This window comes from Diplotaxodon limnothrissa, linkage group LG18 (genome assembly GCF_057381915.1).
Source record: "Diplotaxodon limnothrissa isolate DT_005_m linkage group LG18, D_limnothrissa_male_GT1.1, whole genome shotgun sequence".
NCBI classification, from domain to species: Eukaryota; Metazoa; Chordata; class Actinopteri; order Cichliformes; family Cichlidae; genus Diplotaxodon; species Diplotaxodon limnothrissa.
Genome location: NC_140613.1, coordinates 32532244 through 32560101, shown reverse-complemented (window position 1 = coordinate 32560101; position 27858 = coordinate 32532244). Strand labels below are relative to the sequence as shown.

At 43.6% G+C, this 27858-nt stretch overlaps 1 protein-coding gene across 5 annotated transcripts in view; it reads right to left on the bottom strand.

Moving 5' to 3' along the window:
* The window catches only part of LOC146613997 (triple functional domain protein-like), a 77912-nt gene that overhangs the window by 30767 nt on the left and 19287 nt on the right, over positions 1 to 27858 (bottom strand). For all 5 annotated transcript variants that reach the window (XM_085378649.1, XM_085378652.1, XM_085378653.1 and 2 more), the window contains exons 2-10: positions 26913 to 26963; positions 11995 to 12069; positions 8758 to 8872; positions 6955 to 7147; positions 3272 to 3376; positions 2857 to 3053; positions 2330 to 2570; positions 1489 to 1611; positions 478 to 669 (exon numbers count right to left, since the gene is read on the bottom strand). In XM_085378649.1, the coding sequence (XP_085234775.1) occupies positions 478 to 669; positions 1489 to 1611; positions 2330 to 2570; positions 2857 to 3053; positions 3272 to 3376; positions 6955 to 7147; positions 8758 to 8872; positions 11995 to 12069; positions 26913 to 26963 (1292 nt within the window). The remainder of the gene's footprint in view (positions 1 to 477; positions 670 to 1488; positions 1612 to 2329; positions 2571 to 2856; positions 3054 to 3271; positions 3377 to 6954; positions 7148 to 8757; positions 8873 to 11994; positions 12070 to 26912; positions 26964 to 27858) is intronic.

The window sequence follows — 27858 nt, the reverse complement described above, 5'->3', positions numbered from 1 at the left end:
ACACACACACACACACACACACACACACACACACACACACACACACACACACATAAATGAAATGTATGTGCTAGTGTTTATTCAATTAAGCCAAATGGGTACTTTACAATCCAAAAAGTGTGCACGTGTGTATTCATTTGCATTCATTACAAAAGGTCAACACCTCGGCTACCTGAACAGCACATCAGCACGAGGTTTACCGATTGGTTCCCACTGAACCAGTGTTCAAGGACTAGTTAAGACTTTTGAGAAACAAGCTACTTATCATAAGAGCTAAAAATTGATAGGGTTGAGCTTAATTACTAAAGTGAGGGTACAGGATCTATTCTTTTTTGACATTTCCATTCATTTATAAAGAAAACAATTAAAGCATGAGTCCAGCATTTTTCAAATCACAACATTAAAGGCTCAAACGATAAATTCTAACAGATTCAGTCCATGAACATTTCTTGCCATTTACCAAACCGTCACACTCACCTGGTCACATTTCTGATGGAAACTGGCTGACATCTCTAACAGCGTGCTACGTTCATCCAATGCGGCGGCGAACGCCTTCCACTCCTGCTCCAACTGACTTGAGATCTGCTTGATCTGCTGGGAAGCGTAGTGACCCGACTCCAGCAGCCGGTTCCCCACGGACATGATCCGGTTGATGTTGACGTACACATTCTGTACAGGACGATGAGGAAGAAAGGCGCGAAATGGCAGAATATTTTCAATCACTAATTCATAAAGAAGCAAAAACTTGGTCTAACATCCGAGGCCACAGGTACGTGCAGACGAGAGAGGAACTGAGAGGAGGAACCAAAAGAAGGTTTAAAGCGGTATATTATTGTGAGAATGGGTCGTTCTGCACATTGAGCATGTTTACTTCAGGTACTCAGGTATATTTTTAAGGTAAAGCTTCCACGATTACTCAATTTACATTATAACATCGGTATTAGGTCACACGGCTGCACATTACCCAGAAAATAATGCACATATTTTTGTGTTTTTATTTCTGAAATACCAATAAATAGTTTTTTTGTTTAAAAAAAGTATTTTTTTCCATATGCAAAAAAAGACAAAAAAGTGCCTTAGACGTGAAAACACGGTTAATACATCATCGTTTAATAAGTGAATAGGCCAGAGAAAATGGCAAACTGAGGAGCTTAAGACACTATTGGTCTGCTACTGTTTCTTTCTCATCCGTGAGCAGAAACCCTCAGCGGCTGGATTGATTCCTCGTCTCAGCAGTTTCATAATGGTTATGTAAGGCGGACTGTGGATAGAGAATAGGATTACTTAATACCTGGTTGTGTTGCTCCTAACATGGAGAAAATGTGCAAGCGCACGGAAGCGCAGGCTGCTCTAAACAAACACTCAAACCCAGCAGTAGAGCTTGACACTAAGTGCAATAACTATATTATTATACAGTGTAGGGCACCGACTTGAGTCCAAGTGGGAAGAAAAGCATTATCTCCTGCTGCGAATCAGTGTGTGTCTCACCATGCAGTTCATGGCGAAGTGGCTGTGCTGGGTTTGCAGCTCCACAGCATGGGGGTGGTTGTTGCCGATCTCTGTGTAGCCTGCCAGGAACAAACCCTTGTTGTGCATGATCCAGTCGAACATCTGAAGCATGACGACAAATACACACACAGAGAAAAAATATCAATAAAAAAAATGAAAGCACAGACACACAAGGGTTGGGTTCATTACTAACTCCTGCAGATTGTTGCAAGAACAGGCACAAACAGCTGGGACTGAGCCGTGTGGGCAAACCTGAGCGTGTTTGCTCACTGCTGCAGTGTTCGAACATCTATCCAGGCCAGCATACAGAGAAATGGACTGCCTCTATTAAGAGCATCCTCTCTGGCTCTCTTAGAGAACAACTTGTGGCCTATGGTGTCCTAGCAACAAGCTCCTACTACTGCAGTGTATCCAAGACTGCAGCTCGCTCTGTGTTGCTGCAACCTGCTATTTTATTCTACTCACTCCAACACAGATCTGTGCATTTCTCTCCCTGTCTCTTCTTATTTTGTGACGCAGCTGTCATCGCCCGAGCCGTCTGTGTGGCAGCCAGAGTAGGTGGCGGTGCACCCGAGTGAGCTAGCCTCCATCTTCCCGCCTCTCACGGTGGAGGAGGGCAAACCTGTTTAGTGTTTAAGATCCCGAGGGCTCGACTACAGTACACAAGGTCTTCGCAAACAGCATCAGTCGATGCTTCTCAGTGTGTGTAATTGCATTTTTTTTAAAATATGTATATTGGCATTTGTGTGCCCTGCAGTGATCACCAGCTCTGGTTATAGATTATCACTACATCACAGCTCACAGAGAACCAGCCACAGACCTTCTCTGCATCCTGCTCGAACAGGCGCAGCTGGAAACACTGATCCAGTTGGAGCTTGCGGACGTGCCACGCCTGGTGGAGGTGCTGCCGGGTGGAGTGCAGCTTGTCCAGCAGCTGGGTGATGCGCGGCACCAGGCCTTGGGTGTCCGCGTTGCACACTCCACTGCCGCTACTGCTGCTGCCGCCGCTGCTGCCATTGCGATTGGAGAAAGACTCGCTGCTCTGAATGCGCTGGAGCAATCTGGAAACAGATTTGATGTTTGCATTAACATCAAAGACTTTTTGCTACTGTTTCAGTCAAGCTAGCCTCCGTTGTTAACTGATAACCCCAAAAAGGAGAAAAAAAGGGGGGAAAAAAGAGCACTGCCCAAACTCTTGATCACGCTCCAACCTGTTGCCCTGTCCATCTTTCATACAAATGATCTGGATTCACATACACAACCAGAACTAAGACTTAAAAACAGGCATTTCTGATACATTATATATGATATATAGAAAGATGCAAAACCACTGTTTTGTTTTTTTACCTTTGCCCTTCAGTGTCCAGTTCCTCTATAGGAGCTTTAATGACTTTCTTCTTCAGTGTGGCGTGCTCTTCTATCATCCGTCTGGCTCCTTCCAGGTCTTGGGGAAAGTCTTTCCTTGACACGGTTTCCTGCATCTCTTCTAGTCGAGCCAGCATTTGGGTAGCATGGCCAGAGAAATCCTCAAATGCTACACGCACCTGGACGGAAACACCAGCAAACAAAAAAAAACACTGAGTTATGGTGACCCACTTATGGGCAGTTTGGTTGACTGTCTTAAGAAGGAAACAATCAGATCAGAAAGAAGAATAATCCTGTGTCCACTTGTGTCTTAATCATCCGATTTGGACATCACTGGGGATTTGGGGGATCTTGGCACAGACAGTCTGAAGTGACAGGACGGCTGAGCTGATCGTACCTCTATCCACTCTTCGTGGTTGTAGTCCAGGCTGCCGTCAAAGTCTGCTGTCAGCTGAGAGGGGTCCACCACTTTCGTCAAGCCTTCGAGTGACACCATGGTGGTCTAGTGGAGCGAGAAGCAAAGAACGAGGGTTTAAAGGAGGGAGTTCAGGTGGACACTTGAGTGGTAAATGCTTCTAATCTTTCACCTTCTGCCGTGTTTCGTTGCTGAAAAGTACGATTTTTATTTACTCACAGAAAAGACAATGCGGAGATCGCGGAGCTTCTGCTGAAGGTCACATAGAGATGTGACCTTCAGCAGAAGCTCCGCGATTAATAACATTGAGATGCTGCTAATTTAAGAACACTTCTCCCCCATCTACCAAAGAGATCCTCCCCAAACCAAAATGTTGTCTTTGAGACTTCAAAACTCAGAACTAAACCTTTAACAGCCTGCCGCAACGTTTCTTTGCCTCCTTGATGTTAGACTTAAGTGAATTTCAAATCCCCAGCATGATATCAATTTCAGTGATACGCCGAGGAAAAGTCTCCCTGTGTTGCCTGTGTTTCCACCTCCGCACAAAACACCCCCACACACATGGCCAGAGATGGATGGAGTCGGAGCGATCGCTTGGATAGGCTTTGTGTAGGCCAAACAATGCAGAGATGCACTGTTGTCCTTGGGTAAAAAAGCACAGCGGCTCTTGCCAGGGAAAAATACTGATGCTGCCGCGTTCGCTATTGTACCGATTTGTACTCTGCTGAATGGAGCGATAGTCGGCCAGGGACGTTTGGGTAGCATTTTATGCTTGTGCTGAACTGTGCCATTTATCAACAATCGAACGGAAAAAAGAGAGATTGCGACCGGCTCTCTGAGCTTTGCTTTCTTTGTGTATGAACTGATGACAAAAAGGGAGGAACATGTCCTACTTCTGGTTTCTATTGCACAAAGCGAGAGAAAAATCCTTGATGCACACACTGAATGCTGGACGCTCACACACATACGCAACTGTAGTCCTAGCAACAGCCCTATATCAATTTTGCATGAAGAGTGCAAGATGAAAACTTCTGAAATCTTAATAAAACATAAAGCATGGACAGGGGGGATGAAGCCTGCACATGAATGCACATGCACGCTATCCAATCAATGCTTGTGCGGCATGACAGACCGGTGCATGGATAACTATAACGTTCCCTGTGGCTATTCTTCCTATCAAAAGATCAATATGATATAATGAGACTACAGTGAGGTCGTGTTCATACACGTGTGAGCAATCACAGTAAATTTCCACACTCGTGCGTTCTCCTACGTAGCTATAATCAGAAGCTAGAGGGGAAAATTTCCACTCTGTATCAGAAAAACGCACTGCATAAAAAACCAATAAAGACAACACAGGAGCTTATGCCAACCCAAGTTTCACCACAACAAATGAGAGCTGATGATCATCGTAGTAAGCAAGGCTGGCTAATGACAGATCAAACAGGGGGAGGGGAATTGTTATTCCGCTCTCATCAGAAGACATTTACTACACAGGCTTGTAATCAGATGAAGTCGAGAGCTCCGCTGGTGCACATTTCAGTGTCGAGTTGATGACGACGAAATGGTCAGAGGGTAAAAAATAAGCCTGTTCGTGTGAACGCATCACTTAATTAGCTGTGAAAATGCCTTCTATCGCTTGACTGACAGCATAACGAATACTCGTCCTCGTGATCTGCAGCGAGCCGTTTTTGGGTTCGATGTGATGAAATGTTTTTCCCTATGGCAGACAGCTGGCTGGTGGTGTACGCACCCAAAGCAGCGGGGAGAGGAAAATAATGAAATGTGCTGACAATGAGCAGCTCGGGGGTGTGGAGGGAGGGGCGGCGGCAGAGCGGTTGTTATCACAGCTCAGCTGACAGCAAATTGGAGGGAGGTGAGGGTGGGGGCTTTTTAAAATGCTTTTGTGACGAGTTCCTTTAAAATGCCAAATGTAAAACTGATACGCTTGACAACAGGCAGCTGTGAGATATATATGCTCACATATCAACTGCAACAGTTCCCTTAAATCAGGGATGTCAAACTCATTTTACATTGTGGGAAACGTACCGCCCACTCTGAGCTTCAGTGGGCCGGGCTGGTGTAAAGAAGTTATTTTAACATAAAAAGAAGTGCAAAATAACACATCTCTATGGCAGAAAACAGGAACTTTCTTACTTTTAATTGTTTACAACTTATTAACTTTGGTCTAGTATGAATGGTGATGGGGGAGGTCCTTATCAGCAGAAAAAAGCAACAAAATACAGTTAAAAGTCCAAAATTGATGCCCTCCTTCACACTTCCCAAAGTCAACCAGTGAGCCGGACTGGAGTCTTTGGCGATCTGGTCCGATTCTGGTCCCGCTCCCCTGAGCTTTATGTTTAACGCCCTCGTCCTAAACCTTCCTTGCTTTAAAGACCGATAGAAATCGTTAGATAATAATTTTTAATCCTTCTGAGGATTAAGGTGATGTACACTGGATGAAAAAGGTACTTTCGGCATGTAGATGGATACTTTCATTTATCCGAGCTCAGAATCGGCAGTAGGAGTTCACCGGGCAAGGTCTGTGTCTCCAACCGTGGATCTTTTGGATGTAAGGTAAACGTTTAACCACTATGCTGTGGACACGACGATGACGACATAGAAACATCTGTTTATTTCACAGTGTTGCAAAACTGTGTACACCAGTGTTTATTTCATCATTTGGATGGATTGTTTTCCACTTTAAAATGCAAAATTTTAAATGTAGAACAAGTCCTTTGTATGTAGTCATTATATTATTTGACAGAAAATGTACTATACTGTTACTTTTAGCACAATCGGGGTATGAGATTTTGGTCATCCAGCCCTGCCACCTACTAAACCCTCTCGCTCTTATTTTGAAAGCTCAGTCTCTGCTAAACATCCAACACCTGCCGACAGTCAAACAGACTCAAACTCCACCAGCTTGGACTGCAGCTGGTGACGCCAGTCCTTGTTCTTTTGGGGCCACTTTAACCAGAACCTGCAGCAGGTGGAGGTCTGCTCCGTGCGCCGCTACGCCAAGCTCACCGACCGAGGCTGCACAGCAGAACGAGCATTAGCAGCTGCAGTCCAAGAAGGCGAGACTCCCTGGAGAGGCAGCTGATTATTGCGAATGTTATTGCTTATCGCATAACGTTTATTAGAGGGAGGGAAAAAAATGTAATGAAATTCTGGACAAATTCTGAGTGAGAATTTAGTTGACGGCAATATTGTTTCCCCCTGTTATTTATTATTCCCCTTTGCACCAGGGAAATAAAATAAATCTTCATTTAAAAAACAAAAAGAAAAAACAAATTAACCCGTTTTAAAGTCTTTAGGCTCTTGATTGATAAACTAGAGCAAAACTGATGCCACACACTCGATAACTACCATCTTGTTAGGTGATTTCAGTCAACATGGCTGATATCTGCTCATATTTGGATGATAAAGCGCCGCATCACCAGTGTGAATAGTACAACCCCTCCACAAACAGAGTCCGAGTCTTTAAATCTAACAGTGTTAAGATCACTGATTAATCTGGCAGTGCGAAACAAACCAGAACCTGTTATTTCAATGAAAATCACTGTCTGTTGCTTCTATTCACTCAACAGCTTCCAAAGCTATTTTTGAGTAAGACATCGAAATATTCTATCACTGCCTCGAACACTGGCTCAACATCCTACCTCGAATTCAAACTTGGAGCTGCCGAAGTTGGTCCTCTGCTTCTGCCAGAAGTTGTCCGGTTTGATGATGAGCGCGACGTGGATGCAGGACGGGAACGACTCCTGCAGGATCTTCAGCAGAGGCTTGATGCTGTCCCACTTGGAACCACGCATGTCAACAATGACCGTGAAGCCATGTTTACACACCTCCTCGCTGGGATGGACAGAGGATGGAGGTCGGCGGGAGTGGGAGGAATTAAAGAGAAGAGATGGGGGGGTGGGCATGGGGTGGGTGGGGGGAAGGGGGCCAAGAGAGATTGGTGAGAGTTTAATCCGGAGAGAGAGAGATGACAGTCGTGGGAAAGGATGAAAGAGGGATGATGGAGAGGAAAGGACAGATGGAAGAAGGAAGAATAGAGAAGAAGAGGAAAGAGAACCAAAACAAACAGTGAGATGACGCATTTTCTATACTGTGAGAAGCCTACGCAGCAAATCCCACACACACACCCACGCACCCCTATGCACACACAGTCACACACACACACCCACATGTACGCAGAAACCTGCGACGAATGAATCACAAACGCATATATGCATACATATATATGTATATATATAAAAATACAGTTCAGTCCGTTTGTGCATCAGCAGCCTCTTCCCCCTGTGGTGCTCTGCTCTGACCATCATCATCTTTATTATCGCTGCACAAGCTTGCATACACGCACTGAAGCTGAAACCTGTCACAGTTATCTGACATGCCACAACAAACAGAATTTGTCTTTAGGATTCAGAATATTTTGCAGCTCATCTGCCATCTGTCCGTTTCCATGTCATTCCAACCACAACTACTTTATTCAATCCACAAACTCAGATCGCTGCGTTCCCTTCTAGTATGTCATCGTGTTGTTTAAAAAAATAATAATAAAAAATACATCACTTTAAAATCTTTCCATCACTGCATCCCTAAATACCTCCATGCTTTCCCAAGCCTCTCTCCCTCCCTCTCTCGGTGGAACAGCTTGTCGCTACACACACAGTGTGCAGCGATGTGCAGATGTTCCCTTTCACAAACACAGGGATGCCAAAAACCCCAAAGTTAAGAAAGATGTGCAAGATGTGACACGATGACGTGAGGTTTTCAAAGCCCGAAATTCAACTTGGAGTCTAATTTAAAAAAAGCAAAAAAAAAAGCAAACATAATGTTATGGAGGTGAGTGTAGATGAAGAGGGTGGATGCTTTTGAGAGATACGCAAGGAGGAGAAGAAGAAGCAGCATGCCGGGTCAAAAAAGGAAGGAGAAGGAGGCGGATGAGCGACGCTTTACCTGGGAGGTGAGGAGCTGCTCGCCTACAGGAACTGCTGCTGCACTGCCTCGGCTACTGCGACACTTTGTTTTGCTTTCATACACTCCCTCCCTCCCTCACACACACACCTCCTCACACATGCGCTCTCCATCTCTGTCAGCTTTAATCCTTCCACCCTCTGCCCATCTCAGCAGCCTCCTCTCTCTCTCTGTTTAAACCTCTTTCCTGTTTTTCCCTCTCCATTTCTTTTTCTGTTGCATGTCGCCTCTGTTAGCTCCAGGCTTCTCTTCTCTGTCTCAGCATCTCACCATCTTTAGAAGCGATTTCTGGCAGCCGAGAAGCTGCAGCAAGATAACTGCTCCTGAATTATTACGCTCTCCGTTCCTATCACATGCTCATCTCAGCCCTCTCACGTGTTCGCTTATAGAGCTTTGAGCACTTGCTGTGGGAGTTCATGTCATTCTGAGGCACTGCCACACACACCCACCCACACAAAATCACATGCAATGAAATAAGTAACCTGGGGATGCCGGCGAGGTAAGCGATCAGTCTCCTCAGGTCGTCTGTTCGTATTCTGTCGTGGTTGCTGCGTGATGGGAACGTTAACACAGGACCACCACGTCTGTCTCTGCCACCTGAGGTGATGCACAAGCAGACACACACACACACACACACACACACACACACACACACACAGATTGGAGTAAGGACAAGTGTGTATGTGGCACAGAGTTTTGCAGGTTTAGTGGTATCATTTGCACCACTGGAGCATAACAGAGATGATCGTAGGCAGTTAGCTAACCCAAAAATGAGTGACAGGCTAGATATATGTGTGACCCCGAGGCCGCTGAGCCGAATGCTAAAAAAATAAATAAATAAAAAAACAGAAGTTTTTGTTTTTTTGTTTTTTGGGGTTTTTTTAAAGGACAGGAGATAATTTAGACTGAAAGTGTTTTATCGTTGTCTCTCTGTGCAGTCGAGCTGTGAAAAATGAAGTGGACCTGCTTGCAATGGGCTCGTGGCCACGCTACAGGCTGTTTGAGACTGCACGGCGGCACGGCAGCACTCACGTTAGCTGATGAGCAGCGCATGCAGCAGGTCTTCACTGTAGTAGTGGTGGTGTGCTTACATTCACTAATTAAGAATAAACACAAAACACAGCTGGTGATGACAATGAAGTTAAGCTTTCATTTATGAGCAAAAAAGGGAAAAACTATCTTAACAGGATGAAGGTCACAGACGATAAGTGGACCTTTTATCTTTGACAGAGTCCTGTGCAGACCCTCAGTTCATCCACTGTCTGAAACAAAACATACAGAAATAACCCCTGACGCCCCTCTCTATGACCTCCATTACTCCTGATGAGCTACTAAACACATTTTGTTTTGTAAATGATCGTCACCATTAGGGCCAGAAAGGAGGAGAAAGCTTTACTTTGTGTTAAGTGAATCATGACACTGCGTTTCAAAACAAAGTTTCTTCAATTATCTGCACGATGGCTGAACAGACTGATTTCAGTCTATGTGCAGGCAGGAGGAAACTGTTTCTTCAAATATGAAGATTCCTTTGATTTTCAGTAAACAGAAAGGATGAGAGTGCGATGGCCAAGTGCAAACACCATCCAGGGCAGAAATGACTGAATTATACTGCTAACACAACATCTGTGCAGAGAGCCGAGAAGAACTCAGAGTGAAGTTAAAGATGAGCTCAGCTCAACACAGAGGCAGCGATGAGCAGTCCGGCTTGTAGCTTACATTTCTACCTGCACCTTTTTCTACAGCGCGATCACCGTGACGACTGCTCTAAAGCCTCTCTGGGCTGGTTCTCAACGCTGCTTTGTTTTATTGGCTTTGTGTTCGTAATTAATCGCTAGAAGAAAGATCTTGTGTGCGCACGTGTTAGTATAATGATTTATTTTAGGGTGTGAGACTGTAGCCTAAGCTTGGTAATTATGTGACAAAGCATTTCAGGCCATGCTGCTGAGTAATGTGAAAACAATGTAACGTCTATTATATCAAATGACTTTTTCCTGGCAACGTTTAAGTAAGGCAATGCACTGCTTTAGAAACAAAGTAGCGAGTCGTTTGTGACACACCATTTTTGTGCACGGCCCAACATTGCTTGTAAATGGCTACATGGTAGCATTTAAATGTGCAGTGTTCAGGTTCTCAGTTAGTCGCCCCTTCTGAGTCACATCTTCTAAACATCAAGATGGTAACGCTGGTGGCTACATCCATCTTCTATGTACAGTCTATTCGCATAGCCATAGCTACGTGCCTGACCTCACCTGATGTCACAGAGCCCAATGTTAAAAAAACAAAACAACTACTGTCTGAATTGAAGCATGTAGAGCAGTCTGAAAGGGTTTTGTTTAGACTGAGCATTTTCTGAATATTATTAAAGCCATATCTAATATTAACACTGCACTATAACAGAATACGACACAACAAGGAGAAGCAGAGTCTGTTCCTTTAAAAGAACAGAAAAGATAAAGAAATAAATCAAACATGTATATATGATTGGCTCTCTCCAAACAGCAAGCAAGCCAAATGCATACATTTTGTTATGCAGAAACTGTGCACTGTTTTTTTTGTACATGGTGTTTGAATTCTGCAGTGTTTGTTTGTGATATTTTGTGGTCTTTTAAAGGATTTTTCAGACCTTTTATCTTCTCTGCAGTCATATTTTGTGCTGTAATAATATTTTGCTCCTAGTTTCTGGCCACTTGCAGAAGAAGAAGGCTGCTTCGCTCACGTGGGAACTCATAAACACAGGCCCTCTCTGCTCAGCCCGCAAATTAGTGAGTTCAGTCGGGTTGCTGTGCGCCTGTAGGCTTGACCCTGCCGCTCAGAGGAGAAAATCAAACGCTCACGTGGCAACAGACAAACATGAGAGAGGGCGAACATGGCCGATTTATTAAGGGGCCAAATTGGGGATAATAGGCTTAGCTTATTTACCCTGCTTTTCACTAGCGGCCCCTCCTCTACCTTCATTTCAAAGCCAATTATTCCACCAGTGTCCACTATGGGAAGCTGGCAGTAAGTCATCTCCATGGCAACGCTGCCCTGACTCTCCTTCTCTCAATTTCGCTGTTTGTCAGAGTCCTTTTCCTCGTCATTGTGTTTCTAACTGTGACCTTCTCTGCCAGCGCACGACGCACACACCGATTTCACTTTGTTATTCCATTTGGCTCTTTGGAGATCTGAGTGCTTGCATTTGCACGAATACGCACAAACGTAACAGTAACACACACGCACTCAAAAAAAAATGCTTTTGTGTGTTGTGCAAATAATCCTGCTGGATGTTCTTGGCAATCCGCATCTCCAGCTCAGCCTCCTGTGAGTTTTCTCTGGCACCACTCGAGTGTGTGAGTGCGAGTGTGTGTCGGACGTGGTTGCTGTAGCTCTCTACGCTAACTGTCCTGCTGATGACGGTCAAACAACAGATATCTGTGTGCATGTCAGCGTGTGTGCTGTGTGTCAACTGGGTGTACATGCGTGTGCTTAAAGACAGGTTAAGAGCCAAGTGTCTGGGCCTCAGCCTGACCCCTGCACAGCTTGTTACTGTGTGCGTGTCTGTGCGCAAGAAAAAGAGGAAGTCAAAAGTACAGCTTACTACCTAGCAACTGTCTGTGTGTGTGTGTGTATACAAACTAAGTAGTACAAAGTATACATCAGGCTCTATTAGCTTTATTTGCCATGATCAGACAGCAGGGGGTGGTACATTTTTGAGACCAGACAAACACACATAACCTTACCTGACAGAAAGGCAACCTTCTCTTTGAGGATGGGAAGCACCTCCATCGCTCTCATCTCCTCATTTCTCCTGAAACCTGTGAAGAGACGAGGAAAGAAAACATGGGGTTTGAATACAAGAACGAAATTAAAAAAAGCTTTTCCCTTTTTCCCCGTTCTTGTGCAGTTGAAGAGCCCAGATTATTTGGGACAGAGCAGATTTTGTCTAGTTGTAATCTGGTGATCTGCAGCTTTTAAAACTCAGCGTGTTCAGTCCCAGTTTTGGATTGCTTGCATCAAGAGGAAAAAGTCTGTAAGATTCCCGCTCTCACGCTCACACATACACACAATGAGACAGCGGTCAGAAACAGTAATGGTGAGACTGTGAGGCCAGACGCAGAGCTGCTAAAGCTCTTAGTGTAGCAGAGGTGAAACGGGGTAAAGAAACATTAAATGTCACAGGCCACTTTAGCTCCCATCAGCTAGAGTAATAATAAAATGTCGCATTTATTGAAAAAGACTCTGAGTAGCTGGTGAATTTTCACATCTACCAAACATTGAGTGGTGGAAACGCTTGGACTATGAAGATTAAACATAAAGGAACCTTTAACTAAACTTTGCTCTGCAGTGTAGCGATTAACATATTCACCTGACATGTAAAAATAAGAGCTTCCCAGTTAGAGAGCACAGCAGACACACATACACAGTTCGTCCCACCCCTGGGTAAGAGAGTCACTGAAAGCATATGTACTGTGTTCACAGTGAAAGCAACATGGCGACCACAGCGGAGCATCCACAGGCGACCAGAGACAAACTTTTCTCAACTTCCAGGTGAGCGACTGATGCAACGACCAATGAGAATGGCGAATACGGTTCGCATAAAAGTTTTGAATGTTTTACTCATTTATATACAGGCTTTGCAAATAACGGCTCACATACCAGGGCAGAGCTATTACCATGATGGTTACCACGTGGTGACACGGACTTTGATCCTGTTTTTCCAGAGTTGTTTTATAACAACTCTAATTATTCAATTCAATAAGAATATCTTCTATGTCCACGTCACTCTGTAATCACTGCAACTTTGATTGCAAGCAGATTGTGTTGGAGGTAACGAAAATGAACAAGCGGCACTCTGAAAGCGCGAGGCAGCTGGGCAGCATTTACTTTTAAGGGATTAGTGTTGGAATTTTTACATATTCGTTTTGCTTTCTTTGTCCTTTGTAAATGTACAGGTAAGATAGTCCAGCACAGAAGCTCAGACACAGCTATACAGAGGGTGATGTTGCAACTGATTAAAGCTGTTATAGCTCAAGATTCCTGTCTAACTTAAGAATTATAAAGTAGTGTGCTGTGTTTTTATTGGACAGTCATAATGGCACCAAGCGGACCAATCATAGTCGTCACAGTCTACACTGTACTATATATCAACAGATGACTATAACACATGAAGTCTACGGATTGCCAAATTGACTGCATTTTATTCACCTTGCAGGACTATAAAAGTCAGCACCAAAGTGCACAGCAGTCTATCAAATATCTATAAATGTCAACCTCATTGTGGTTTTAGGGGTCGTCAGGGATGCCATATCATTACGACTGACCTTCTAGAAAAGGTGGCTGACAAAATGTTGGAACGGCAGGCAAGAGACAAACACTGTTAACCATAAAGCCACAAAACAAATGATTCTGCTACATAAGTAACAAAGCCTGCCTCCTTATTAGCCCAACACAGCTGTGTGTTTTAATACCACAAGCACTTCTGTCTCTGCGACTGCAACCCATAAATCCCGGGCAACTCCAACTGACTGTCAGCAACGAATGTAGAAAGCATCTCGACTTTCCTAATTCCCCTTCCTCTATCTGAGGAAAACATGATGATTTCTAAATGGCACGGTTATTGAAGGCCATCGAGCTGTCAGCCACAAAACATGAATATAAATAAAGTTACCTTCACCGCTTCCTCTCTCAGTCTCCCAATGACTGACATTTTCCTATAAATAGTACTTGCTTGTATTCACTGATGAATCACACAATGGTGGCTGACCCTTTGGTTTCCTCATGAAAGCATAAACTTTCTCTTCATCGCGGCTTCTCCGATACTGCCGGAAAAACTCCTCTGGTGTAGACCATAACGACTGATGTGTTTTACATACTGGTTTGTCTAGAATAGATAATGAGAATAAACTGGAGAGAAACCCTACAGTGATAATGTGGGCTGTAAACTGTCGCCATGGAAATGTCAAGCTGAACCTCATGGGTGTGACGGTGTCAAACAAGAGACACCTTGCCGGAAGAGAGTGAACAGATGACGGGGATAGTCAATAAGAGCAAACCTTTTCAAGCAACTCCTGTAAACACAGAAATCCCTGAAGTGATTAAACCCACGGCCTTAAAACACACACACAAACACACACAGGCAGAATAAGCCCCAATTTTGTCCTTCAGACAGAGCAGAGGTCTAGTTTATATGACTGATGGCCCAGACGAGTTATATTTCCCATGTGAATCTTTTTCTCTTATTCTCTCCTTGACATTCTGTGTCCCACTGACGTTTGCCTCCTTTTTATTGTCAACCTGGGTGTCAGAGTCATGCCTGATTTATTTTACTGAGTTAAACCTTCAGTGTGTGTAATGGTGTACATCTATCCCCTTATGGGCGATTCCAGAAATATAACTCCACAGCATGGCAGCAGGTAGGTGTTTGGCAGTAATATGCAGTGTAAACACAGTGTATGGATTAGCACAAAGATAATAGTGCTGTGCAAAAATCTTGAGCCACTCTCCACTCTTACATTTTGCTAGGAAAGTGGGAAATAGGTACACAGAGTTATTGTAACATGACTGATGGTGCTCCTTTGTGTGTTATCCTGTCCAGGTAAGCTTCTACTGCCCTGGCAGTGTGTTTGGGATCATTATCAGGGTAAAGAATGAAGCTGCTGCCAATCAGATGCAACCAGATATTATCGCAAGGTGGATTAAAATCTGATGGTACTTTTCTGCATCCATACTTCCATCAATTTTGACAAGATTTCCAACACCACTGGCTGAAAACCACTGTTCAGCCAAGTTCTTTTCCAATTCTGTATACCTTCTCCCTGTTTCCCTTCCTTAAGAATAGCTTCTTGAATAGCTTCCTAATCCAGAATTGTATTCAACATACTCCTCCTCGCATACAAGGTCTTGAACAATCTTATCTTAATGACCTTATAATACCGCATCACCCCATTACACTACTTCACTCTCGGACTGCGGGCTTACTCTGTGTTCCTAGAGTATTTAAAAGAAGAAAGCTGGAGGCAGAGCCTTCAGCCTCTTCTGTGGAACTGGCTTCCAGCTTGGGTTTGGGAGACAGACACTATCTCTACTTTTAAAATCAGGCTTAAAACTTTCCTTTTTGCTAAAGTATATAGTTAGGTTTAGATCAGGTGACCTTGAATCCTCCCTTAGTTATGCTGCAATAGGTATAGGCTGCTGGGCCTATACCTATTGCACTGAGTATTTCTTTTTCAGTCACATTTCTCACTCACTCTGTGTTAACAGACCTCTGCATTGAATCTTTACTTCTTATCAATCACTGGCTCTCTTCCACAGCGTGTCTTTTATCCTGTCTAACCAGCCGCCCCTCTCTGAGCCTGGTTGTGCTGGAGGTTTCTTCCTTTTAAAAGGGAGTTTTTCTTTCCCACTGTTGCCAAAGTGCTTGCTCATAGGGGGTCATGTGATTGTTGGGTTTTGCTCTGCATGTATTGAAGGGTCTACCTTACAATATAAAGCACCTTGAGGCGACTGTTGTTGTGATTTGATGCTGTATAAATAAAACTGAACTGAATTGACAGCCACCCTTCCACTGTGATCATTTCTGATGAGGTTTCAGTGAATAAAAGATGGGTCAACTGAAGGGCCACATGGTTTTCCCAGGACCTGGATATTCCCACTTCTGTTACCCTCCATTTTTCCAGGCCCTGCAGGACACACTCCACACCATGCCGAGATTTGCCAAGTTTTAGGAACTCTTTGGGAATCACCACGTTGGTGCAAAAATGTGATTTCATTATTTATCATAGATTCAGTTAAAAAAAACAACAAAAAAAACAAAACCGGCTGCTAATAATAAACTGCCTAAAGATACGAACTCCAGATATCGACAGACTAAAGTGAGAAAGCAGCCGATGTCCAAGAAAACCTTAAAGCCTTGTTCAAACCCACTTTAAATAAAGCAAAACAAAGACTGGCTTCTTGGAAGGAAAATATAAAGAAATAATGGATTTTTTCACGTACACTACCTCCATGACAGAAAATGTAACAAGCGGTTACTGTATTTAGCTCATTATTGTGCAGTAAGTGTGTAGACACACACCATTGGTATTATTTCCATAGTTCTGGCAATTTTAAGTCTTGTCTCCTTCTGAGAGTTCAGTTACATTAATCATTTTCCAAGATTTATCAGCTCCAAATCCAGCTCAGCTTCGTGATGACAGAGCTAACGTAAATAATAACACTACCCGCTGCAGAGGAAATTGAACGCAGTACTACAAATTAAACTCAAGAGCCCTACGCTGCGTCCTCTCAAGCACCTTCAATACGTGTACCTTCAATAAGATTAAATAATAAACAAACGCTCAGAAACACACCCCTCTCGGGCACTGAAGTGTTTTTGAAATTGCACTCCAGTCTCTGGTCTCTGCATGGCGTCGTATTTACGACTGTATGCTAATGAGATGCTAATTCATTCCTGCCACCGGAGGAGATGGATGAGAATCAGGACTTGTCTCTATTTTTACTATTCTTCTCTCCTCTCATTTGTCTCCTTCCCTCCCTCAGGGTGCCACAAAAAACAAATTAGCATGATCAACTACATTTCCCACTGCGCTCCTGTAGAGAATGAGCTTGTAGCTCTTTATAGATGAAGCATGAGAGGAGGGGAGTGCAGACAGAGAGCGCTTGCTCTGGCTCTATTTCTGGGAGCTGCACATGGTCCAGATCCGCTCTCTGAGGAGACGGAGAGCGCTGGGGGAGTCAAACTGGGTTGAATCTCAGGATTATTTATTGATCGCTGCGTTTCAAATTCGACTTCATCAAACTTAAAAAGACGTAAGCTTGGGTTGTCCGAGCAACACTTAAAGCCAAAAAAGGGATGGTTCCAAAATGTCAAAGAGGCATTCATCTGTCACGTTTGAGAAGCTGCAGCCAGTGAGACATTCACAGTTATTCTGTGGCAGACTGGAGACCTGTGCAGGCTACACCCTGCCTCACCCTACGACAGCTGGGAAAGGCTCACCCCCACCTCTCTCCATATGATCCTGCTGCATCGGCAGCTTTACCTTTAAGTCTCTTTATGAAAAATTAGGACACAAGGTATTAGGAATCGCTAAATGTGCTATCAATATGGGTAAAAGTTAGCCTATTTTTCTCATCTGTCACAGACGGTATGTTCCAACAACACACCGTCATAACAAACAGTGATGTTTTCTACCCTTAACTCTCTATAATGTGAGTGAGAGTGGCTCACTCCAACATGGTCCTCTCAGGCACAAAGCTTTGGCCTACCGACCTGCTGATCACAGCTTCCGTTTACAACGAGCAGCCAATCAGAAGAAAGACGTCTTAAAGTCATGGGGAAGGGAGCTAAGGCAGCTTGTTTCAGGCAGAGGAACTGAGAAGCTGCAGAGGGCCCAAGTAAAAGATAAACAGGGATTGTTTTGTTTGTTAACTCATGTAAAGCTAGTGTAGTGGAGTTAGAACTGAAAAAAGTCACTTAAAAAATGTTTATACTTCTTCTAGGTGTTTTTAATGTTACATTGAGTGATTAACACATTAGCAAGAAATGAAACACCTATTCAAGGTATATTTATTGTAAACACCGATAACAATTGTGAGCATTTACTTGTTTTGACTTACATGACAAGGTTTGGTTGGATTTTAGAAAACTGGGATAAATGCTTTTCATTTTCTAGACAAAGAGGTGTAAAACATGTGACCTGGGAGCCAGAATTGGCCCAGTAGTGACTTCAGAAAACCTGAGCTGTGCTATTTAAAAAAAAAAAAAAAAAAAAAAATCTAATTTTTTTCTTATACAAGGATAACTCAGGAATTAAAAGTGTCTAAATGTCTTTACATTGACAGAAGGCAGAGTTTCACCAGTTCGATCTATCCTATGAGCTATATGTGCCGTACGTCCCCTTTGATTGAAGATGAGTTTGACATCACTGATCTAGACCAGCTATGAAAATGATCATACTTTCTATGAATTACAACCTTACGCGACACATACAACTGCTTTGGAACAGATTGTCTAATGCTGTGGTCATCATGTGACAATACGGCCATTAAATTACAAGAAAGCTGCTTTTGTAGCAGCTGCCTACACGCTGCTCCCTGAACATTACCTCGCAGCTTAGCTCGAGCGCGATGTTTATCGGCGCCACTTATTTACAGCAGCGATGCCAAGCTAAATGCTCAAGAAGCGCGCTTATCGAGGTGAACTGCAGCATATGCGCACAAACAGATAAGTCAGCATGTTTTCACCACAGAGTGATTCATCTTCTGAAGCAAAGACAATCTTTGATGTTGCTTGCAAACCTGCTGTCTGATTGGCCGGCTGCCACTGAGCAGGAGGATAATCAAAGGTCAATGAAAAACCTAATGTTGACAAGAGACGAGCAGAAAACCGCTGCGTGTTTGGAAGAGTGTGAGCGTGTAAAAAGAGCGCACAGTGAGGCCTTGTAGTTGTTTGAATTTGCTACTGTACGGCGACTTTTATCAGATTAAGGTTTCACGCAGACTGACCAAAACACACACACACACACACACACACACACACACAATCCTTCTTATTTCCAGAGTTTATCTGAGCAGTATTTTGGGTGGATTTCTTCTTTAATCATCAAAAGTAAAAGGTAAGTTTAAAGACACAGCCACCCCATCCTCCATCACCTCCCAGCACTCTGCAGTGCTCTGGGAACAGAGAAAGTGGCACAGCAGCTAAATATAGAGTGGCCAGGTCACACCCACACCCGCACAGAAGCAGACTGGAGAACAAGGGTTTCTGGGTAAATGATGAACAAAACCAACTAGGAGGAACCAGGAAAATTAGTAAGCTAATGAAACACATCATTGTGTCATAACTAGGCTGAGGAAAGAGAGAAGCGGTGTATGACAGCGAAGGAGGAATAAAGTAGACGTCAGGGAACGATGGAGGGACGACTAAGTTCAGTTTCCATTGGGTTGATTGAGGAATGACGAGGAAGAGCACAAAGGAAAGGATGGTGCTGACTGCATGGTAGATTCTACGTCCCCCTCTCCTGTGCATCACCAGACAGGCAACACTGTACCTGTCAGTGGGACGAGGGAGGAACCAGTATAAGCATACTGCCACTTGTGATTGGCTGTCCAGCAAGCCATGCTTGAAAATTCTTCCCTAAATTGTAAAACCTCCATAAATTGCTGTGGATTTGGCTTCGGCTGCTGCTGGAGAAATGCAGCCCGCTCGCAGCATCATCTAATCATAGAGTGACTGGCCGATGTGCCGACGGGATCCCAGTCCGCTGCGGGCAGAGCTGCCGCAGCTGAAGCTAGTCCTGAGATTCCTGAGGGGAGATATTCCAACCCTGCAGACAACCAAAACCACCCATTTTTGGTGATGTCTACACATCCATATGGAAAGCTGGAGCAAACATTTCCAAGGAGAAATTGGGTTACCGGTGCAGACACTTGGGCTCTGTGGATAAACAGTGAGAACCTCGTGTGGCATTAGGTGAGCTGCTAATCTGTCTGTCTTTTTGGAGAGACAGGTAAATGGAGGTAATCCTCAACGTGCAGGAGGGGCAGCAATTATAATATGCCTGCACTGCATTTATGAACGAGGAGAAGCCGCTTAGCACAGGAAGTGAGTCGTGAGGTTGTAGGCAAAACGCTTCAGCTCCGCCCATGTACAAAGTGATCTTCTCATAGTTCACTGCTTTGCAGCTACTGTAGCTAACCCTCTAAGGTACTTAGCAGATTGCCATATGTCAATCGAGTGCTTTTCCTTCACTCGTATAGGTACTTGCTTCAATCGGCTCAAATCACCCATGTTGTTGCTCTGCAGCCGCTCAGTATTAACCTATGCTAGTAGAGGCTGGGACTGTATATGTAAACGTTGACTGTATCGACTTGGATTTACGGCACCTCCTCCCAAGAGCCAACAGCACTTAACTCGATGGTGATGGTATGCCAAGACAGATTGCTGACTGGTTGAAAGTGGGACTTGCACACCAAAAAGACCGATCATAGCTGTGTTCACTTGACAAAAAAGAAGCAGAAAAACGAAAAGGAACAAAGTATGACCCGATGATGGAGCGTTGTTATGTTTATCTCTTTACTACAAAGAAGTTCTTTATATATCAGGATTTCTGTCTTCTCTGTTGGGCTAAAGTGAAGAACCAAAAACAGCACAAAGTACTGCATTAAACATTAGTTATTATTAATCTAATCTCACCTCGCTTTCACTGTGCATCTTTTCCTTCGTCTCCGTCCCCTCACTGGTCACAGCAGATGGCTGCCTCTCCCTGAGCCTGCTTCTGCTGGAGGTTTCTTACTGTTAGAAGGGGTTTTCCTTCCCACTGTCTTCACTCTTTAGCTAACAATCTAAAGCACTTTGAGGTAACTTTTGCAATTTGGTGCTTAATGGCACGTTATTGCTACATCTTTAATGCATTAAACAGATGTGATTTAATTCTAGGGACCTACAAAACTTTAATCGTCTGATTAAAGTATTAGTATAGTAACTACATGCAATGTTCAGTAAGTGCAGAGAAATTCATGCAAATTGGTTTTTAGTTCACCAAGTCTAAGAATTCTTAAAACTTAAAGAGGACAGTGTATTAAATACAACCATGACTCTGTATAAGGACGTATTAACGTCACAGAGTTTATGTTACAACCAATGATTTAACTGAGTCACGTTGGAATGCTGAATTCGAGGAAGTGCTTGCTACGAGAGTCATCAAACAGCCTAACAAGAAAATTTACGATCCATTCACAGCGCAATGAAGTACAGCGCAATGAAGTACACAGCCAGTGTTCATTTGAACTTTTCCAATTCAATGACAAACTGTGAAAAACAAATTACATTCCTCTTTTCTTTATGATCAATAAGCCATTAGCTACCAATGAGGAGGTCATTACCTTGCTGATGATGTCTACATTCAGGAATTCAGGGAAACTGGCGTCCAATGCCAATCACTAAATGAAGAATTATCTGAGAAGTCGAGACAGAGGAAAACCGTATCCCATAAGACGAAAAAAAAAGCACACCTGGGTGAATTTTTCCAAGGCAACAAAAAGTCCCAACATTTCCCGTGTCGCCTGTGCTGTATGAAGTGGGCGAGACAAAGTTATCACTGATATGACTACACCCATGGGGGTGATGCCAGGAATGTCCATCATCCTTTGCTGAAACTCCCGGATCACGGCCAGTTCTTCTTCGTTGCAGGCCACGACTGGAACTGGGCTGTGCTTGTGTTACAATATGTACATACTTGGCACACACCTCAGAGGCCTGAGATTTGTAGTGGCCTCTGAGTGGGCATTACTCAGTTTGCTAAACACCACAACAACAACAACAACAAGTCTTCCCCAGAGGCACTGTAACAAATACCTCAGGGGTCGGTGTGTGTGTGTGTTTCTGAGTTCAATATGAAGACAGAATGCGACAGCTGTGTGCACACCAACAGATGGGACGGGTGGTACAGTCAGCTGAGAGGAGGAGGAAACACTCGCAGCATCTTCCTGTGAGATTAAAGAGCAGTTATATCTCATGAGGGCTATCCAGCAGCTGACTGGGAGCCATCGCTCCTAAACCAGCTGTTACGGGTCAACAGAAACCAGATTCGCGCGCAAGAGTGTGAATCAGTGCATAGCTGTGGACTTCCCACATTCACAGCGTGCCATAAATTCCCTGCTGAGGGATGTGTGGGACTGGCAGGAATTCCTCTGGGATAAAGGAGTGGACAGCAGTGTCTCCATGACAAAAAAAAGATACCAGACAGAGCAATTTTATTTGATTGCATGCCCATTTTACTCATAAATACTACACGCTCAATGGATTTAATTTCATTTCTACACTTTAAATTGATTTAACCGAAGCGTGCATTAAGCTATTTTATGTTTCCTGTGGTCTAAATGTTAATTTGAAGGCATTTCCTTTCCTATGAAGAAAAAGCAGTACTAGAAAAATCTAAATGAAATACATTTAAGACTATAATCTTCCAGACAGATTCATCTCAGATAAATCCTAAACTGCTAAGCCTTACCTCCTTAGTAAATATTAAGCTTCTCAAGCTCCCCCCCCCCCCCTCAATTTGCATATGAAGTTTACAGTGCCCCTAGCATTGTTCCACAGAGTGCTGCTTTTCTGTGTTAAACACATTAAGAATATTGTTTTAAGAACAAACAGAAAGGGAGACACAATGGGGAACAACAGCAGCTCTCCTCCCCCTTTGCAACTCTATTACAGCTAACCTGGCTGTATCGCACTTAATAACAAACATGACACACAAGTGTTCGCAGGTGTGACTGCAGTTCCAGCTCTACTGAATCGACTGTATTTGTCTTTTTGTCAGCAGTTGGTTAAACTCCTCTGTTACTTTTAATGTTCTTCTGCAATGTTTCTATAATGCAATGATGCCATTTTGCTTAGTTTTAGGCAGGCACATCAGCAGATACACTTCTACATATCACATAAGATGCCTCCGCCACAGTTAGAGACTGGTTGGTGAACTTCTGGTTGCTAGGAGGAAAACTGCCACAAAGAGGGTGCTGTACCAAAAACCTCCTTGTGATTGCCTTAGTTGCAAGCAGTCTGCAAATGCTCACTAACCACTAAAGGGGTGCAACCCCATTTGGAAATGGAGAAGGTCCATCTTCAAAGTAAAAGCTGATTTTTATCCTAAAATCAACCCATTTAAAACAAATAAAAAATGAAAAAAAAATGTGCAGCTTCTGCTTTGAAGAATGACAAAGACAGTTTCACAACCGCTTGGTGATTGGTCAGTGAGTTTTGCACAAAAGTCTTCTCTACAAACTAAATGTGACAATCTGCTAGCAACCTAAGCATTCCCAGTGAGGTTTCCTCTTCGAGACTGCCAGCAACCTCCAGCAATCACCCAAAACCAGTCAGTTAATGCTAATTTTTCCCTACCAACTGGTGGTTGCCATGCAGTCGCCTACAGGTCTCTGCGTCTGCGTGACCAGGGCCTAATGGACTACTTGAGCTGCTACTTTTGCACAACCTGCAAGCAGCTTAATAGCCCACCTGTGCCCTAGCTCTGCCTTTAGTGCCGTTTATGATTTTATCACAGTTATATCTGTTGCCACAGACTCCTGTTCTGTGAGATCTCAGAACAGAGCCACAACGCCAGATCAGTGCAGATGAAAAGAACAATCTTCTTTTGTCTATATGTGGTTTGAATTCTTGACAAATGGCTCATGTCCCATCTATCAGTCCTACTGAAGCAGCTCTGATTAGCTGCTGCACAGCTTACCTTTGACTGGCTGCTGTGCCAATATAACAATGACCTCACTGTGGCCACAGCTCACACTGACTGTACATACACACAAAGTTAGAAACCAGTTTAAGTAAGAACGTGTTCATCTGCTCAATTAGTCATGTTTAGGTGCCATCTAAGTAAATTCTGCATCAAATGCACTCTTTCAATCCAATACAGGGACAGTGTCACTACTTTCCCTTTACCACCCTTACACTGATAAGGTATCTGTGTAGCACTTTCATTGCAGTGAAAATCATTTGCCGTTGATGAAAACGAGCAGCAATCTAAAACACCGAATTGACAGCATTCAAGACTGAACAGCACAGCCTGGGTGTTTGTTTCCAGTCCGTTCAGATTCTCCGTGTCCTTCCCAATTTTCCCCTTTGTGTCCCCAAATCGGAGTTTTGGCTTGGGAGACCGAGACAGAGCGCACACCATCTTTCCCTTACCCCCGCCTCTTCCTGTTCTCCCCATCCATCCAGACCTCTAATAGCAGGGTAGGCTAACCGAGCGAGAAACAGGCCAGGGTTACCCCAGCGACCCAAACACAGCAGGGGAGAAGGGAAAAGGGAGAGTAGAGGAAGCAGGAATAAAAGAAAGACAGCGAGAGAGACAGAGAGAAAGAAAAGGCAGCTTGTTATTGGTGCCAAGCGTTCAGTCGGCCGGGTCTTTTAATGCCACCTGATCCTATTCTGACGAACCGTGACGAGACAGAGAGAAAAAGACCGTTACAACAACAAGTTGTTTTGTTTTTTTGTTTGTTTGTTTTTTAACCCTCCACCCCAAAAAACCCTTCTACTGCTGTAATAGTGAGAATAAAAACTCATTTTCCTTCCACACGTTGCTCCTGTCACTTACTGAGATTACACAGTAAGTGACAGAGGAGTGGCTCTTCTACAGACGACTGCTGCAGATCAGACACTCCTGCAGCATTTTTGTGCTTCAGCTCTTCCAATCTGCTCGAACACGCCATCTTGAGGCGATGCTTTCAGATTGCAGATTGCAGCTGATTGCTGAAGATTTATGCTAAATCATTTCAACAAGCACTGAGGCAGATTACACCGGGTACTTCTGGACAGACACAGACGAAAAGGGTTGAGAGAGAGAGTGAGACGGTGATAGAAAGCACATCTGTCAGGGTTCGAAAGCTTTAACATCATTACATAAGAGCACTCGCCTCACCCTCCCATCCCTTGCAACCCACTTTCCAGTCACCCAGTCAGACCAGTGGATGAGGAGGCCCAACAGATGGACAGACATAATCCCCCCCACCCACCACCTAGTCTAAACCACGAAGTGATAACTGTTAAGCAGCAGGATGCTTAAGAAAAGCACCATGCAGAAAGGCTAAACAGTCACACTAAAGCCAAGTGTTTTTCAGATATAACCGCGTTTGTGTTGCTTTCATCGCCTTTTTCCTACGGGCACTGAAGCTTTCTCTATAAAGACCCTGAGGCTTTGGAGCAACCTGCCAACTCACTGTCCTCCTTTGTGTGTAGAATTTGAGGGCTGTTTTTGTTTCTCTTTACAAAGCCAATACTGCTGATAGTCTTAGTGTTTCTAATTAAGAGGTTTGCACAAATGGCTCTATTCTAATTTCCTATGAAATAGTAAAATTTCTCACTGAAGAACAGAGCAGAAATAACTTTATATGTCAAATTGGTCATTAAATGTGTCGTTTCAGCAGCACATATTAACCCTCACATGAGGAACATAGCCTACTTTTTAAGTGTCAGCTGCACCATGAGGATAATAAAAGGGAAGATTTAGTACAACTGATTGGAGAAAGGACACAAGGAAAAGGTCATTTAGGGTGAGTGATTCTGAATGAATGGCAGTTTGTGTGAATAAATCATGGAGCAGGCAGCGTAAGTGTCCATCTCAACTCATTGCTAATAGCCTGTTATAGCTATGGGGAGAGGTGCCAGACATGGGTAGCTGTCCACATCCTGTATGTTTTGGGAATAGATGGGAGAGGTGGAGACGAGGATGACAGGAAAAGTGAGGACATGTGAGATTTAGGATGACAATGACCTGTATTGATACTGGGAGGGGCAGAGCATTGAACCGCCCTTCATCAGTGCTATTAGACAAGAACCTTACAATGTCCAACACCAGCAGACAAGAGAATGGACAGAAACAGGGGCGAAATTTAACAGAGCATCCAAAAAGTATTCACCCCATAATGACAAAGTGAATAAACTCTGCTTGAAATTCTTGCAAATTTATCAAAAATGAAAAACAAAAATATAACAAGTACATGTATTCACAGCCTTTTCCATGACACATACAAATCGAGCTCAGCTACCTCCTGTTTCCAGTGATCATCTGTCAGATGTTTCTGACACTTGATTGGGGCCCACCTGTGGTAAATTCAGTCGACTGGCTATGATTTGGAAAGGCACACACCTGTCTTTATCATTGAGGATAGTAATGAGCACAGTGGCCTCCATCATCTGAAAACAGAAGAACTGTGGAACCGCCAGAAGTCTTCCTACAGCTGGCTGGCCAGTCTGGGCAATCGAAGTAAAAAGGCCTTGGTCAGGCAGGTGACCAATAACCTGATGCTTACTCTGGCAGAGCTCCAGCATTACTGTGGAGAGAAGAAAACCTCCCAGCAGGACAACCACTTCTGCAGCTCTCCAACAATCAGGGGTGTATAGTAGAGTGGCCAAGCTGAAGCCATTCCTCAATAAAAGGCTCATGACATGACCTGGAGTTTGCTAAAAGACACCTGAAGGACTCTCAGAGGATGAGAAACAATTTTCTGGTCTGATAAAACCCAGCTTGAGCACTGTGGTCTGAATGCAAAGTATCACATCTGGAGGAAACCAGACACCGCTCACCAGCTGGCCAATACCATCCCTAAACTGAAGCATGGTGGTGGCAGCATCAAGCTGGGGGATGTTTTTCAGCAGTGGGACACTAGTTACGGTCAAGGGAAGGTGAATCCAGCAATGTTCAGGTCCACCCTTGATGATGACCTGGTCCAAAACGCGCTGGTCCTCAGACTGAGGCAAAGGTTCATCAACAGGACAACAACCCTAAGCAAAGAGCCATGATACCAAAGCAGAGGCTTCAGAACTACTCTGTCAATGTCCCCGAGTGACCCAGCCAGACTTGAATCTGACTGAACATCTCTGGAGAACATCTCTTTACCCACTTAATGTATGCTAAAACCCTTAGCAGGATAATACTTTTTAAATTTAAAAAAGGTCTACATTACATCTGTAAAAGGGCTTTAGTCTGCTCGTGTGCATGTAAAAATACACCAAACACACCATATTTCTTTTGAAATATACCGACCTCCCCGACCCTCCACCCTCAGTAAAATACACTCCCCTCTTGCACCACCAGCACACACATGGATATAAACGGGCCTTGCAAGAAAAAAAAACAATCTTATGTTTTACCTGCTATCTGGCTCGATACATCTCCTTTTGGCTCTTTAGGGAGGGATCCATCTGTAGAAACACAGATAAAAAAAGAGCAACTGTTTTTATCCCCAATTAAAATGCATGACACAGAAATAAAAATACACATCGCAGCCAAAACGAATTTGGCAAATGAATTCACTCAAAACGAAGTGGAAAGAAGTCCTGTAAGCATGACTACATGAAAACATATTAAAAGAACATTGTATCTTTAACAGCATTAATGATAAACATCATATGAATGTTTTTTTCAATATCAGAGTTACTATCAATACCAGTGTATCATAAACACTTCCAGTTAAAATGCTCCTACATTTGCTATTAAATAGAATAAATGGTAAGTACGGCTGAAGGAAAGTTTGTGTTTTAACAGTTTCTGGTAAAGTAGTGGAATAATAACAACTACGCTCTATGCTACAAAGTGATTAAAGTTGATCTGAGCAGGATCAGAATGTTAGCGATCAATTCCATGAAAAACCATCCCATATTTGTTGAGGCTTTAAAACTCCAAAGCACAACAAACACAAACTTGTCAGGTTAACATGCCATCAATGTGGCTAAAAAACAGAAGACTAATCAACTGCCAGAAAAAATCTCAATAATTAAGAACACTGTTTATTACCAGCAAAGCCTTGGATAAAGAAGATAAACAAGAACTGGCTGTCTTGAAAGGGCTTCCGCATTACTTAGGATGGAAAAATCCCCAACATTAATAAGAGAAGTGATATTGCCTTAGTCAGAGGAAACACCTTACTATGGGGGGAAGAGACTACCTTCATCATGCTCTCCTCCCTTAACTAGTAAAACATTATAGCAAGGCACCAGGAACGTGATGATTCCCACGACCCCTAAACAGCATGTTCTGCTTACACCGGACCCAAGCATGCCGGAGTCATCTTCTCATCAGCCTATAACTCATGACCAA